Source organism: Myripristis murdjan, chromosome 10 (genome assembly GCF_902150065.1).
Source record: "Myripristis murdjan chromosome 10, fMyrMur1.1, whole genome shotgun sequence".
Taxonomy (NCBI): Eukaryota; Metazoa; Chordata; class Actinopteri; order Holocentriformes; family Holocentridae; genus Myripristis; species Myripristis murdjan.
The window spans coordinates 33281759-33298447 of record NC_043989.1 but is presented as its reverse complement, the minus strand read 5'-3'; the positions used below and the strand labels follow the sequence as shown (position 1 = coordinate 33298447).

Here is a 16689-nt window from a genome sequence, read left to right as displayed (position 1 = left end):
AAAATATGAAGAGATTTAAGAGAAAATAGCAAACTTCCAGGAGCCTGAGTGGTCTTGAAGCATGCAGTAGAGCTGAAGGTTTGAAAAGGGCTCCTCAGGAATGTAACTGACCTTGTATTTGTAGAGTTTTTTGTTTTTTAAATAAATATCTGACAGTGGTGACAAATATGTGGGACACATTTTGAGCAACCACAAAATAATAGTAAATATTGTTCAAAACTCATCGTTGGTAGTTTTTAATACATATTATGATGTACTCTTTCATGTGGTAAATATATTATTCAATGAAATTATTACTTTTTGTTGTTTTAATCAAGTTGAAATGATTATCTCCTATCCGAGGACAACTGGTTTTGTAGGCCATGGGCCAACATATAATCATTAAATTAATACAAATTAAAAATAAACCTATAAAAGAACCTTACAAATGTACAAAGGACCCCCTGATTATGCCCTTGATTCTTTTTATTCATTACAATGTTGTAAATTTCCAACAGAAATAGCATTTTTCTTAGTGGGACATGATTTATCCAAATTCCCAAGAATCAGTGAGGTGTGAGGCATCCCTCAGTGAGTGAGTATGGTAATGATGGATTATGCTAAAATGACTTTGTGGCACATGTTTCATTATGCACATCACAAGAAAATTAAAGAGCCTCTTCTGTGGAATTACATCTTGTTTTTATTGTGGAATACTGTGGATTCGTCCTAGAAAAATTCTAAATCAAATGAGCCTCATCCAGTAGTGGGCAGTAGTGGGAGCAGAGGGTGTTTTCTGTGGCTTGACAGTACAGTTTAGAAGTAAAAACAAAAATCAGTGATAGATAATACACTAGAATGCAGATGTGTGTGTCTGCTTGGTGTCCTGTTCAGATTCCTGTTTAGATATCTAAACATTATGAAAATATTTATAGATGCTATGCTTATATACTGCACATTTTCCACCCTAAATAAATGATAGAAACCAGCTTATTGTAATTTTCTTGCACAGGTATTGTGAACTGGACATGGTGGACATTCAAAAACTGCTCATGGAAATGTGATGACTACTTCTTTCAGTTATTGAGTTATTGCCTCCCAAATGTATGTATATACAGTACAGGCCAAAAGTTTGGACACACCTTCTCATTCAATGCGTTTTCTTTATTTTCATGAATTTACATTGTAGATTCTCACTGAAGGAATCAAAACTTTGAATGAACACATGAACACACAAAAAAAGGTGAAATAACTGGAAACATGTTTTATATTCTAGTTTCTTCAAAATAGCCACCCTTTGCTCTGATTACTGCTTTGCACACTCTTGGCATTCTCTCGATGAGCTTCAAGAGGTAGTCACCTGAAATGGTTTTCCAACAGTCTTGAAGGAGTTCCCAGAGGTGTTTAGCACTTGTTGGCCCCTTTGCCTTCACTCTGCGGTCCAGCTCACCTCAAACCATCTCGATGGTTTGTCAGACAGATGGGCATGTCTGTTTTTGGCTAATTAAATGCTTAGGTACTTAAGGCACTTCATCACAATGATGTAAATACCATATTATAATTCAATACTGCAATAAAATAGTCCTGTATATTGGTTTGTAATGTTGCCTGAAATGAATGAATGCAACCACAGATACTGCATTAAAAAGACAGACATTTTCTGACAGTTAAGAAATGTATTACTGTGTCACCATACATTACATAAATACATTTTTTGGTTTCCATTATTTATGACATATGTTGCCAAGCGCTGTCATTTCAAACCAGTAAGATGCCAAATTAGAACCGTTGGTTTGATGAATCATTACACCTCTAACAGGAGCTGATATCTTTTCATATGTCCCTGCACTTTTATTTATTTAACCTATTATTTGCTTAGGGACCTATACTTCTACTGTTTGCTGCTGTTATGACTCAATTATCCCCATAGATATTTCGCATTTCTACTCTCTGCTGTACGGCAGAGAGCAGGCGGGCTCTCACCCTCGGGCTCTCCAGACCTGACAATTAGTTTTATGCTCTAATTCTGTAGGTTAAAGACAACTTGACCATGAATGCAGCAAGTTACACTGACATTGATAAGCTTCTGATATTCACACGTGTGTTGAAGGCAGCAGGGCTGGGTGGGGGGGGCGGGGCCGCAGCAAGCGCTACTAGACAGTTGGCGGAGCTGCAGCGTTGCACTTGATGTGGAGAGTTGGCTGAGATGCAGGGCAAGGCAGAGAACAAGCACAGCCAGGTACCTCACTCAAGTTTCTTTTGTTTACCCGCTACATAATTAAGGTCTTAGTCCAGGTAAACCCCTTCAAAACATTTTCTTTGAAATTTCACGTTAAGTCGCTTCAAAGTGAAACGTTTGAAATGAAAACTTTTTGCTTCGTGTTGTGCGACAGGGGCACGTCTGTTTGTTGCCAGACTGCCGAAGCCGCGTCATACTTACATTGAAATAGAATAGAATATACTTTATTGTCCCCTGGGGGAAATTTGTCATGGACTCAAGTGCATGATAGTAGCTGCCTTACAAACAATGAATATACATAAAATACAAATAAAATAAAATACAAGTGAAATATTCAAAGCCAGACAAAGCTCCCGCTGCTTCTGTATTGTGTCATTTTAGACACATTTCCCTGTGATAAACCAGGACGTGTGTGGCATCACTGGAAACCCCAGGCTCTCCAGTAGAATTTCAATACTCCTGTTGGTTTGACCAAAGCCTGGCCGTGCAACAGTGGCCGAGGCACCGCGGGCGCGCAGAGCTGTGCGGGGCTGGCCTGGGTGCTGTGGACTACACGGTGCGCGGCCAGGCCTGACGCTACTATTTTCTCTGCTTCATTGGTTCATGGGACTTTGTGTGTGTGTGTGTGTGTGTGTGTGTGTGTGTGTTCGCGTTCGCGCGCGCTGTACAATGAGGAGCTGCCGTTAACCTTGATGAGCTCACCTGTGGCTCATGTCCTTGATTGCACAGTTAGTCTCCACTGTGTGCTCCACCTCAGGCAGGCCTGCTGAACCCGGAGCGGCTCAAGGCGCTGGACACCTGGCTCACCAAGAACAACGTGAAGCTGACCCAGGTCAACGGCCAGAGGAGATATGGAGGACCACCTGAGGGTGAGAGCCCGTCTGCAGACATCACAGCGAGTAGAAATGCTGCATATGTAAGGGGATAGTTAGGACGGTGTAGAAGTGCCATTGTAAGAAAAAAAAAAAAAAATGAAGGCGGGGTTAATATTCAGAGAAAAAACTCAGAACTTCTGAAATTAAAGAAAAAGTTTTTCATTTATTTGTTAATTTATTTAGGTAAAGGAACTACCAAGGAGCATATATCAGGCATGCAGCTGATGACCTCAACAAATTCTGCTTTGCAACGGGATTTAGTAACAAGGAAATCCTGCTGATTTTAGCCAAGAATCACTATATTGTGACTCTGAATCTCAGAATATCTGAGTTTTTTTCTCGTAAATTTGTGACTTTAATCCTCCCGTTCGTTCCAAATATTTTCTTTTTCCCTACAATGGCCCTAATACGCCTTTGTAGTATTTTCTTATTTGCAAAATAAGGCAAGACTCTACTTAGATTATTGAAAAACAAGCATGTATTAAAGTATAAAAATCTTTCAGTATATTCATGAGTTCATCAGCTCAGTGCCTGGTTGTATGGCTCTCATACAGTGGCTCTATGCACTGCACTACACTCTGTCACCCTGGAGGTCCCAGCATCACTGGTAGCAACTTAATAGGGTGGGCTGTCTGAACAGTTCAGCTGTGCACCCCAAGCTCCTGTACAGCATTATGAGGCTCGGTTTAGAGTTCTCATATTCTGCCCGAACCCGACCCGACCCGACCCGACATTTTCGGGTCGGGTCGGGCCTAAAATTTACGTGAATCGGGCTTCGGGTTCTGTGGGGGATTTTTTTTTTTTTTTTTTTTTTCTAAATAAAAAAATAGAATTATGTGTTCTGTTATTGATTATGACGTTTCATTTTTATGTGACTGGTGGAGAGAGTGAGAGACTGGATTGGATTTGGAGGCTAAACTTTCAGTGACAGACAACCAGCTGTGCGAGCGCAGCGCAAACAAGAGAGAGAGAGTTGCAGCAGTATCTCGCTGTGCTGGCAGACTCGGAGCAGGGACGGTTTTTGCAATGTATTGACCCGCACATGCCGCGGCACCATCAGTCGGCATCAGGCGGGCCGGACACGGCACCGTCCGATACCGGGCCCACCCGTCAGGTCTGCCGGATCTGACAGGTGAGTTGCCTGATACCGACTGATGGTGCCCCGGTGCCGCGGCCGACCGGCTTTTTTTTTTTTTTTTTTTTTTTTTTTTTTTTTTTTTTTTCGGGCTTTATCGGGCTGTCGGGCCTATAGTTCGGCTAATTAGTCGGGTCGGGTCGGGCCTCGGGCTGGCCCAGTCGAGCCCGGGTCGGGTCGGGTCTTAATTTTCAGGCCCGATGAGAACTCTAGCTCGGTTTGAGTCTTTGAAGAATATCAGCTGTTGAACCCACTTGACACAAAGGAAAATAAACCAGAGTTTGTACAAAATAACACAATAATATAAAGAATGGGGAATGAAATGATCAAACATGTCAAAACTAATGTAATGTATACAAATGAGAAAAGATAGAGGTAACCTATATAATGAGACTAAATGTGAAATTAGAACTTATACTCATGCATAATATCTATGAACATATCACAAAATAGCCATTAAGATGCCGTTTGACTGTTAAACAGATTGTATTGACATTGAATAGATCTTCAATCAGCCTAAGAGTTTGCTGACTGCCGGAGAGCACTTGATTTGGTGTCATTTTATTTGGACCATCCAGAGTTAATATTCAACTTTGTATCAACTTACTGTCAAGTTTACATCAGGCCAGCAACCTAGCTTTAAAGGGTAATTCCAGAATTTGGGCCTTATTTTGCCATCATTTGGGGTCTAAATGACTAACAGGGACAAAATCTTTGGAATTGGTCCAGTATTGACATGCATCACATCACCCCTTAGCTGCAAAACAGGCTGCAATGCAATCTCTGTAATATCTCTCCAATATTCCAGAGATGGGCGTGGCTGCCTGAAGCTGTCAGCCCAGTCACCTGTCTCAGCAGCTTGTGAGACTGAGCACTCTGCACTTTATTTTTTTTTGCTTCCTTAAGCAAAGCACATTTATAATGTCTTCTTTGCTTCTTTAGTATTGTGTTTGCCTTTGGCAACACAATCTTATTCTCTGGCTTATTTCAGACAGATTTCAGAGTGACTGCTTCAGCTACATAAAATACTGCTTAAAATACCTTTTTAAGGTTTTGCTCTACACTTTTCAGCATTGTTTCAGCAATTTCTTTCAGCATTCACATACATTTTCTGCAGGAAATGCAATTTGTAGTATCTATTACTACTTTAGAATTAAAATGGAAACATGTTCAAAGTAATAAATTCTTTGTATGCACCTGCTCTTTGATAGGTCTTTTGAGAGTTTACGTTGTCCTGAAAAATCTTTTGACAGTTGGCCAAGATGTAGCAGGATATCAGCCTGCAGGTTGACTGCTATGACAGAGCAGTAAGTGCAGCACAATCCATACAAGCCCCTGAGCCACTGGGAATTAATTGACATCAGTCTCCATGGCAAAGGCAGCCAGGACTGTACTGAGGCTCTTTGTTACAGTGACGACCAAGTGTGGAGACAGCAATTTTGAGTAATATTGTTTTTAGGGGTGTGCGATGTATATCGTCTAGGATACTATCTTAATTGTTGTTTTAATGATATGCTTTGCTGAATGACAAACTCAAGTATGGCACTCATTTTGCAAAAACCAATCAAAACACGCCTTGAGAGTCCACACACACTCACTGCATATGATCAAGCCAAGTAGGACAGACCATGTGCAGTGTTCATGAATCACACCAAGCTAAGCTAGTGTAGTTGCCTGCATGGCTGAAGTTAAAAATGAGTGAACAAAAGTGTTTGTGTTACCTAATTGAAGGAACTATACCTTGTCCTAGTAAGACGTGTGACTTCATGCAAGCAGATGTTTCTTGAAGTGGTGCTCTGTGGGACTCTTTTTTTTTTTTTTTTTTTTTTTTTTTTTCAGGGAACCTGAATTATTTCAACGTTATTGTGATTGGTTTGTACTAATGATTCAACCAGGAGAGTTTCCCCCCCATCCGAGCATTGGAAATGGCAGTCCTGAAACATTGCATTTGGAAAAATTAATGATTTTTACTTATGGAACCTTGGCTGCCCAAAATAACCACACCCACTGTGATTGTATCTATTAAATCAGGCATCCTTGAAGTGCAGCCCTCGGAAACATTTCTGGTGGCCCGCAATGAGTTCTGCTTCCAATACAGTTTTAAACCAACCTACTTTTTAAACCAATCACACTGTACTTGTTTTAAGAGTGGTTAAACTGCACCCCATGGGATAAGCTGTCAGTGTAGGAATGGTTGCATGGCAGCTAGTCATACAGGGCTCAAGACAGATTACGTCATCATTGCAGGTACGTTAGCCGGTTAGTGAGATGAAGGTCGCAATAAACCTTGCATCTGTGAGAGGACAGGACATTTGAGGAGAGCAAAGCTTACTTTGTTGTATCTCACAGGGCAGATAAAGTGATGTGACTAATCTGCAAGCTGATGAGTACAATGTGCAAATGCCATTATGACACCAGTCCCAAACAGCTAAGCTTGTGCAGTTCCAATGAGGCTCAACTGCCCAACAGTTTTCACAAGTTGTGGAGGAAGCTGTTCAGGAACAGAGAAATAGTGTTTATTTGACATTACTGGCTGCAAACCTTTTCTAAAGCAGAAACTGTAGACACACATCTCTGTCATGAAAACATCTACAAATGGACAAATGGGATTTTTTACTCCTCTGGAGAGCACAACATACATTTCCCACATTTTTCACAACTGGCATGACTGTTACTTTTTTATATGGACCCCAGGAAGAATAGCTGTGGTAATAAGAGTAGTTGATAAGTTTAATAAACAGTAAGCAAAGTAGCCGGTAAAATAGTTGAAGTCTTTACTTTATTTTGCTGACTTGGGCATGTGATCATTTGTCCAGATAATTAAGCCAAACTGAACCATTCTCATTGTCTTTCCATCCTGCTGGCAGTTTGGGACGGCCCTCCCCCAGGAGACCGTTGTGAGGTCTTCATCAGCCAGATCCCGCGGGATGCCTACGAGGACCTGCTGATCCCTTTGTTCAGCTCTGTTGGGCCACTCTGGGAGTTCCGGCTCATGATGAACTTCAGTGGTCAGAACCGTGGTTTCGCCTACGCCAAATACGGCACACCAGCTCTCGCTGGCAGCGCCATCCACTTGCTGAACGGCTACATGTTGGAGCCTGGTGGTCGCCTCAACGTCCGCCGGAGCACTGAGAAACACCACCTCTGCATTGGAGAGTTGCCGCTTACTACCAGGCGAGAGGACCTAATGCAGGTAGCATCGCCTGGTGGGTTGTCCTCCCCTTAAAGGGATAGTTCACCAATTTTGAAAATTTGATACCACTTCACTTTCCCCCCAGCTGTTGTGTAGGACAGTAGTGGTGCTATCTTGCTCTCATTGTTACTGAGTGCTGGATACTGGCTGGATGCACCAAATGCTAACTGTTAGCTATCTTTTAGTGCTCTGCAGAAAGTTATTTTTGTCATCCAACATGAACATGTGTTCAATGAAGAAAACCAACAGCAGAAAACTCAGTCTTCTACTTCTGGTTCTCTGGTGGCTACTGCTCCTTTGGCGTAGAGCAGGGGTGCCCAACCTTTTTTGACCCAAGATCTACTTTTCAAGTAGCCAACCTCCCGAGATCTACCAGTCCAGTGTCAACATCGCAAGCCCACACACACAGTTTCCAGCCTGCAGTAACTAACCTCACAACACTTTTCTTGTCACATCACAAACCCTCCTTCTCTCAAACACACACACACACACACAGACAAATTCCTCTCATACAGTTGCCAGTTTGCATAGTGCACTGTAGCACAAAACCTCCCTCTCTTTCTCTCTCTCTCTCTCTCTCTCTCTCTCACACACACACACACACACACACACACACACACACACACACACACACACACACACACACGCGCCAATCTGCATGATGAGCAATAGCCATAACTGACCTTAATATGACCCAAACAGAAAAATGAACCAGATACAAAACAGGTAGATCTGAGTTTGAAAAAAGGAAATCACTTCCTACCTTAGTGGGAGACCTGGCACTGGGAGGAGGAGGCTAGCTTCTCGTAGTCAGGAGTATAGGAGCTGGTTGCAAGGCATAGGCAGGCTGCAAGGTGGTCATCAGTCATTGTTGATCTGTACTTGGACGAGAAAGCAGACTCGCACAAATAAGTTGATCCAAAAAGAGCTGTCAGGTTCAAGGCACATCTTCTGAGATTGGGATACTTCTCCTCCACCAGTAGTTTCCAGAACACTACATGCTCTCCAGGTTGAGCGGATGTTGATCTGGCTTTGACTTTGACTTTGGCAGCAACGTCACCAGCATCAATACTTGCACCAAATGGATAACACATAGCTGGTTACAGGCTCGATGGATGCAAAGTCAGTAAAACGCCTCTCAAACTCTGAGGAGATGCTCTGAACATGCTCCTCATAACTACACTGTCAAGCTGTGTCACACCTTTACCGTGACGTTGTAGTTCTGCTTGCATGTGGGGGAACTTGCGCAGGTCACCACGCTGCAGCCTGCTTGACATCAGCTGTAGCTAGCTTTTAAACGTGTTCACTGAACTCATGTTGACTACATCTTTACCCTAACCCTGCAGCTCTAAATTCAATTCATTGAGCTCGCCAGTGAGATCAGTGAGGAAAAATAAATCTAAAAGCCACTGGTGGTCCTCTAGCTGTACATGTTTTGAAAGCTTCAGGAAGTCCTTGATTTACAGAGCAACAGCTCTGTAAATCTGGCCAAAAACTTACCTCTGCTTAACCAGCTAACATCCGTGTGAAGCAGCAGCTCTGTGTGCTCAGCGTCAGTCTCCTCCAGGTGAGCACGGAAAAGCCTTCTCTGCAGACTCCTGGCCCGAACTGAACACACAGTCTTCATCACAATATCCATCACTTCTTTCATATTCAAAATGTTTCCACACAATGCTTGCTGGTGAAGTATACAATGATAATTCAGGATATCCGGGAAAGATTCACTTTCTTTGCACAGTGCAGTGAACCCACTAGTGCGGCCCATCATAGCAGGCGCCCCATCAGTTGTGATGAGATCAGCTTGAAGAGCGGCAGTTTTGTCTCGCTAACAAATCCCATGAAAGCATTAAAAATATCCTCACCTCTGGTGTGTCCTTTTAATGGCAGAATGGTGAGTAGCTCTTCTTTGGCGCTCATGTCTTCAAAAACCATCCTGATGAAAACACAATTGTGCCACATCCACCATATCAGTCGACTCATCAAACTGGAGGGAAAAGCACTCACGTGTCAGTATCCTTCCTCAGTTGCTCCTCCACATCCACAGCCATTCCCTCACATCGCCTTGTAGTCGCCTTGTAGATCAGTTTTATTTTTAAAGTCGGCAAAAAGGCTATCCGCTGCCTCGAGTTAAGGCTTCCTTCACAATATCGCCGTCTTTGAATGGCTTCTTGTGTTTAGTAAGGACGTGACTGATGCGATAGGAAGCAATAGTTGCGGCCTTACTCTGGGTCTTCGGTTTGGTGAAGATTGACTGCCGTGCTGCAAGCTGTGCTTTCAAAACCCGCACTTTTGTAGCGTGTAAAGGCATTTTCCAGCCAGTATCCAGCACTCAGTAACAATGAGAGGAAGATAGCACCACTACTGTCCTACACAGCAGCTGGGGGAACATCATCACATTTTGAAAATGTTGTCACTCATTGGTTGGTTATATTGAAATGGTGACTCTGGAAATTGTGAGTCAGATACAGCTAGTATGTCATGATGATGTGACAGTGTTTTGTTAATAAAGGTTTTACATACATTTACAACACATGAATAAAACCATAATTGTAATAACCATATAACATCAAACACGACTTGGGATGTACCAAATACTGTGTTCTGGAAAGCATGAATAATGGAATGGAATATGGAAGATATTTCCTCTGTCCAAAGTGGCTAATAATTCAGATTTGGGATTACAAAACAAACAAAGAAACAAACAAAATAACTCAGCTAATGTAATGTTCGCATGGCCCTAGCTAATGTTAGCAGGACAAAGAGAATTGTTTTTTGTTGTTTTTGGTCAAGTCTGTCAAAAGGTGTGACTGTCAGTGCCTTTTCATGATGCTCCTTTGATAATGTCTGTGCACCCAGGCGCTGCATGGCCTGACAGAGGGAGTGGAAGGAGTGTCTCTGAAGTCTGGGCCTGGTATAGTGGGGACGTCAGCTGTGGTCTCCTTCTCATCTCACCACGCTGCATCCATGGCCAAAAAGGTGCTGGTGGAAGGTAGGCTGAAACTGTGAGGTTAATTAAAAGATAAGAGATTGTCCAGACAGTGTTGTCCACCTCAGATATGATAGTCTGTGTCTGTATACATACTTAATGTGGCGCATAAATGAGCTTTAAGGGAAGCCCATATCCTGAATTGAGTCCAATGGCAACGTTAAGCTCAGATTCCACGCGGCTCAAAATTAATTTGGGGTTTTTTGTGTGGGATTTCCCCCTTACGTACAGCATAAGGGGGAATTACCAACAATATGTTTTCTTAGCTAATTTTTCTGTTGAGCTCACTTGCTAAAAACCTCCACTTGGGAGATTTTTTGAGGCTATAGTTGTGTTTGTGTTGTCTCTGTCATTTGGCATACAAGATGCCGACTCTTTACTGGTTTATGATCGCCAAGCACTCTTTAATATCTGACTTGCAACTGAAAAACAGAAGTATGTCCTGGCCACAAAACTTAATTCCTATAAGGAATACCTACTCATCTCTGCTGTGCTCCACTTCCACTGCTCCCTCGAGGAGGCGTTACAGACGCTGGAGTGGATGCAGTGGTCTGTTGATGAAAATGAAATTGTATTGAGCACTGTCTCCAGGGACAAATCACTATGGTGAATTAGCCGAATATGGATCAGATCATCGCTGTTTTGTTTCCTGGTGCTCTCTGGATCATGTATACATTTGGTTGTTTTTGGGCTGGATGAGGAAATACAGTTCATCTGCCTTTGTTTACCTCATCTCTGAAGAGGTGGTGAACCAGCTCCAACCAGGCTAGCCCTGGTGAGCTAGATAACTAGCAAATACAGCTTTTTATTTTGATGATTTCTTCACTTCCAGTGGATTAAATTTTTTGTGTGTGGCCAAAACCTGGGTGAGTGTCAGTTTTGACTGTTTTTAATAATAGTTTAAGCTGTCTGCAACTGTTGTCTGACTTCTACTCCAGCTTTGAACTGAATGTGTTGACGTTGGATAAGTTTCACCCTATACTGAGACTTTATTATTCATGTCTGCTGTACCACTAAGCCATTGGTGAAAATCTCTCTGTATCTCATTGATTTTTTTCAGTCTTGGGTTAGTCTGGGTTAGGTCCCACACAAAGAGCGTGGACACATTTATCATGTGGTCTACCACTTTTTAAAATTGAGTATGCAGTGCCATTTTCTGTGATAATGTGCCTGTCTTATTTGAGATATCTGGGGAGCTTACTATTTTATTCCACTTGTCAAACCATCCTGGATACTGTTGCTTCATTCAAAATAATGCATTCCAAACCTAAATGTGAATCATGACTGACTGACACCACTCGTGCTGTCAAGAATATAGGAAAGCTGAATAAAGATGGAAAGAAAGACAAGTTGCATGTATCTTTGACATTTAAAGGACAGCTGGTGCAGATACCATAAAATTGTTATATAATTATTTTAAATAACTGTCACAAAGCTAGTGTTCTTTTTAATACCATTAATGTTGTTCTTATCAGCTCCTGATCTGCTTGTCTTGATGTTTTGTCAGAAACCTGTGGGGAAAAAATTCCTTCATATTTTTTTTGACAAGATTGCAATCATTAGAACACGTATCTCACATCCATCTTATGACCCACCCATCACTGTCAACCACTCTGCTGTTTTCACCAGTTTGAGCCTGTCTCACTTCTAAAGGATGCTGTTGTCATATAAAATCTTTAGCTTGTCCCAGATGTTGTCCCTCCTCGACTTTTAAGAGATCTTTGAGACTATTGGACCTAACATCCAAAAAAAATATGAACAGCAAACTTCTATGGAGGACTAAAAGGGACAGAATGAAATAAATAAATACATCTTTAAATAAATACTGTGTCATTAATTAATTAAAATGGGAATTAAATAAATAAATGTGTCATTAAATGTCATTAATTCATTAAAATACCAGCTCATTTAATGTAAAAACATATATAATTATTTCACTATTTAATTAATTATTTCATGGACCGGTGTTGCAGTGCTTCATAACAGTGCTTCATAACAGCTGCAGACCTGCAGGTTTATTGGTGGTTCCCAAAATCTCTAAAACTAGATCAGGAGGCAGATCCTTCCAATTCCACACTCCACGTTTGTGGAACAAACTTCATATCTCAGTTCGGAGGGCAGATTCACTCTCTATCTTTAAGAGTAGACTTAAAACTTTCCTTTTTGACAAAGCTTATAGTTAGGGTCGGCCCAGGTTGCCCTGGACCAGCCCTTAGTTATGCTGCTATAGGCTTAGACTTTCCTCTCTTCTAATCTTCCTCTTCCCTCTTCCTTTCTTCTTCTTCCTGTCCCCCCATACCCCCCCTCCTTTTTACTCAGTGCATGCTATTGTTCCAGAGTCCACTGCCCCTTTGCTTTCGTTGTGCTTTTTGTGTCTTGCCTAGGTCAAACTGTCCTGCTTATACTGGAAGGTCATCCAGCTGCAGATGAGAAGGCTGGATGCTGGGTGTCACTTCCATCTAGATTACCTGTTCAGGATACCCTGCTGTTGTCTGCTGTCCCAGTTTGTCCCTATCTCCCTGTCTCTGTCTCTTTGTCTCTCTCTCTCTCTCTCTCCCCTCCCCACCCAGCTGGTAGAGGTAGATGACCGCCCGCCCTGAGTCTGGTTCTACCTGAGGGTTCTTCCCGTTAAAGGGGAGTTTTACCTTGCCACTGTCGCCAAGAGCATGCTCAGGAGGGGATCTGTTGGGTTTCTTGTTTTCTACTATAATTTGTAGAGCGTGGTCTTTACCTGTAAAGCGTCATGAGATAACTTCTGTTGTGATTTGACGCTATATAAATAAAGTTTGATTGATTGATTGATTGAGATCCTGCACAGACACTGATTTTTAAAAGTGTTATACATGCTATTATCTCATCTCGACCTGACTTGTAATTTCTTTTATGTTGGTGTTAGCAAAGCCTCACTCTTATGCTTGCAGTTGGTCCAGAATGCTGCTGCACCAGCCTATAAATCTTTAAATGGGATAGCTCCAACCTATCTCTCTGACCTTTCTTTTACAACCATGCATCCCATTAAGGGATGTGGTTGTAAAAGAAGCCCAAAATATAGAAACATAGTCAAGATGACTCAACACTGAAGTGTGTAACTTGTTTACCTAATGTAGATGTTACTTAAATTGCACATTTTTCATTTTAATAGTTGCAATACTTGCAAACATCTTTGCAACTATCTGGTTCAGTTTTAAAAAATGTTATATACCAATTGGTGTCAATAAAAACATTTAAATAAAAAATTGTCAGAGATGCACAATAATATCGGCACATCATTTGGTATCAGCTGATATTGGCTTTAAAATTAAATCAGTATCGGCCCAAAATGAAAATTTCTGCTGACATGACATGCCAATATGAGAAATAGATCAAATCTGTCCTTGGTGTGTCTGTTGTCAGGAATGTCTCAGGGACAGAATCATCCACGCTTCTTTCAGCAGGATAAATCTTGTAGTTTTGTTTGCAAGAAAATGTTATATAAGAACAAATATGTCATGCTGTACATCACCTAAGGTGAAATAGTTCTTATTTTGCCAAGTGAATGTGTACATTTTGAAAAGCATTGTGCATCTGTCAGTGGGCCATTACAGCAAGAGTAGGCATAATAAAATGTTAATTTCACCACAGCAATTTGGTGGAAAAAATGTGCATATCAGTGTCTGCATCGATCAAAATAATTGGAAAACATCAGCAAATCGGATATTGGCAAAAAATCCAATATCATGCACCCCTAAAAATTGCATAGCCTATTTAAGTTTACCATCCCTTTTTAAAAGTAAAATTTATTTGAGGCAGGGCACCACGATGGTTCACTTGGTAGAATGTGTACCACGTATCAAAACTAAGTCCTGACAGCAGTGGCCTGGTTCAAATTCAGCCTGGATATTTTATAACTATCATTTTTCCTTCCAGCCAGGCTCTGTAGGAAAATAGTCCCTGGGTAAATGTTTGCTTTACACAACCAGTTATCAGTTCTGTGGTTTATGAATGAATTTGGGTTTTTTTTGTTTGTTTTTTTGGCCTATGTTGTTTTTGGAAATTTTTCCACCATGAATAGAATGATATACTTGCAAGTTTTTTTAATATTTATTTTCTTTACTTTTGCCAAGAAAATGGTCAAATTTAAATATTAAACTTCAAATACAGTGGTCCCTCGTTTATCGCGGGGGTTACGTTCTAAAAATAACCCGCAATAGGCGAAATCCATGAAGTAGTCAGCTTTATTTTTTCCAATTATTCTAGATGTTTTAAGGCTGTAAAACCCCTCACTACACACTTTATACACTTTTCTCAGACAGGCATTAACATTTTCTCACTTTTCTGTCTTGTTTAAACTCTCAAAGTTCAAACCTTCATAGAAAAATAAGTCCATTATTATAGAATGAACGCATTCTGTACTGTACAGGAGACATGGCACGGAGGAGACTGATTGACAATGGTCTACAGTCCCTTAGCCAATCAGGACGCAGAACACAATGTGCTGTTTAAAAAAAAAAAAAAAAGCATGCAAAATTGCACTAAAAAAAATCCGCAAAACTGCGAGGCCGCGAAAGGTGAACCACGTTATAGCGAGGGACCACTGTACAAAAATACCCCTCAGCATCCTTGAGAAATCCAAATTAGTTGAAGCCAGGATGCCATAAAACAATTAACATGCATAACGTTTTGATTTTTGCTGCTGCCAGCTTTTTATGCAGTGTTATAGCAGTACATTCTGCCTCTCATGTGACTGGGAGATGGCACTGACACCTTGTAACAAGTGCACCTTTAATTCTTTCTGGATTTCCACACCCTCTTGTTTGTTTCCAGCTTTCAAGAAGAACTTTGCCTTGACCGTCTCCATTAAGTGGCAGTCATCAGTTAAGCCCAGCAAGGAGGAGCAGGCATCTTCACAGAAACGCCCAAAGAGCATCCTGCCATGCCCCACTCAGCCCCCCCGCCGCCCCTCGAATACCCCTCAGCCTCGAGTTTTGCCCCCTCGCCTGGTACGGCCTCCTCCCATCCCCCCAGGTTTCTGCAAAGCAGTGGGAGGGCCCATTACCACCCAGCCGCCTCATGCCCCCTGTCTCTCCTCTTCAGCTCATGGGCCTCAGGTTGCCATGGAGCCAATGGCCCTGCTCCTCGGTTTGTGTGAGGTGTTTGGGGGAGGCCAGCCACTCTGTGAGCTTCACTACAGCCATGCTGGACCAGAGGGATACCTCTACTTCAGATATAGAGTGCGTGTACCCAAGTTGGCCACACCCTTCACTGGGCTGGTCACGGTACTGCCTGGACCCTGCATGATGGCTATGATGGAGGAGGCTCGTCGGGCCATGGCCCAGCAGGTCCTACAGGCCCTCCAAAAGCCCTAGCTAGCCCGCTCACAAGCCAACCAGATAGCTACCTCAATGTACTAATGATCAGTTACTGCTACCTCAGTGCACAATGTTTCAGGAATTACCATTGTTTATGTTTTGTCATTGAAGAGAGATATGTTTCATGTGTATGTTTGATTTTCTGCATGTTTTTATTACTGTTGTTTATGGAAGACCTATTTGTCTTGTTTGAATTTATGTAGTTTATTTTATGCATGCTTTTTATGTGTTTTAGTGTTGGATTGCATTCTCATTTTTAATTAAATGAGATTTGAGATGAAAATGTGATGGAGTTGTGATTTCAGGAAGGTAGAGAAGTATGAAAAGAGGAGGGTGACTCAAAGACAACTTCCAAAAATCAGAGAGTTGATAGCCTTTGTCAGACTTAGAATGCCAGCACATGTTATTACTGGTTTATGATATGTAATGTCAGTGGGCCTTAGTCACAACCACTTTAAATCAGTTAAGTCAAGACTGTCTTTAGATTGTGACCACCCAGAGTTCATGAAACTCCTGGTGTGTCTAGTGAATGTTAAATGTTACTAGACTGGGTGCACACACACCCAACAGCTCCATAAAAATCAGCTAGAATGAGGTTTCCATTGCAAATCCAAAAATCATTGCTGATGCCAAATTACCACCAAATAAAGTGCTTATATAGCTTTTTCAACTCTGCCTCTCCCTCAGGTGGTTTCATTACTGCCATGCAGTCAAGCTTTGTTCAAATCCACAGACCTTTATTTTAAATTCTAGTGGAAATCCCAAGGTTCACAAAAATTCCAAATGTCCTACCGAATTCCAGAGAAATGTGTATAAAATGATGCACAAGACATCCAAGGCATCTTGGCTTTGAGTAAGTCACTGAATGAGTGATTTAGCTTCAGTGAGCTGCTGCAGCCAGCATATACAGAGTGTATATGACTATGGTACAGTT

The 16689-nt window shown here is 41.7% G+C and overlaps 1 protein-coding gene across 1 annotated transcript; it reads left to right on the top strand.

Moving 5' to 3' along the window:
• Positions 1-2102: 2102 nt before the first annotated feature.
• On the top strand, positions 2103-16038 carry dnd1 (DND microRNA-mediated repression inhibitor 1). The gene is made up of 5 exons (XM_030061330.1): positions 2103-2218; positions 2976-3087; positions 7096-7421; positions 10278-10410; positions 15211-16038. Exons 1-5 carry the CDS (start codon positions 2186-2188, stop codon positions 15750-15752), a joined length of 1146 nt encoding a protein of 381 aa, XP_029917190.1. The 5' UTR covers positions 2103-2185; the 3' UTR covers positions 15753-16038.
• Positions 16039-16689: the final 651 nt, after the last annotated feature.

Excerpts from the sequence above, each read along its gene's own strand:
- dnd1 (XM_030061330.1), top strand. The coding sequence starts at position 2,186 with ATGCAGGGCAAGGCAGAGAACAAGCACAGCCAG. Across the intron at positions 2,219-2,975 it reads CAGAGAACAAGCACAGCCAG|GCAGGCCTGCTGAACCCGGA; the intron begins GTACCTCACTCA and ends GCTCCACCTCAG. Across the intron at positions 7,422-10,277 it reads GGCGAGAGGACCTAATGCAG|GCGCTGCATGGCCTGACAGA; the intron begins GTAGCATCGCCT and ends CTGTGCACCCAG.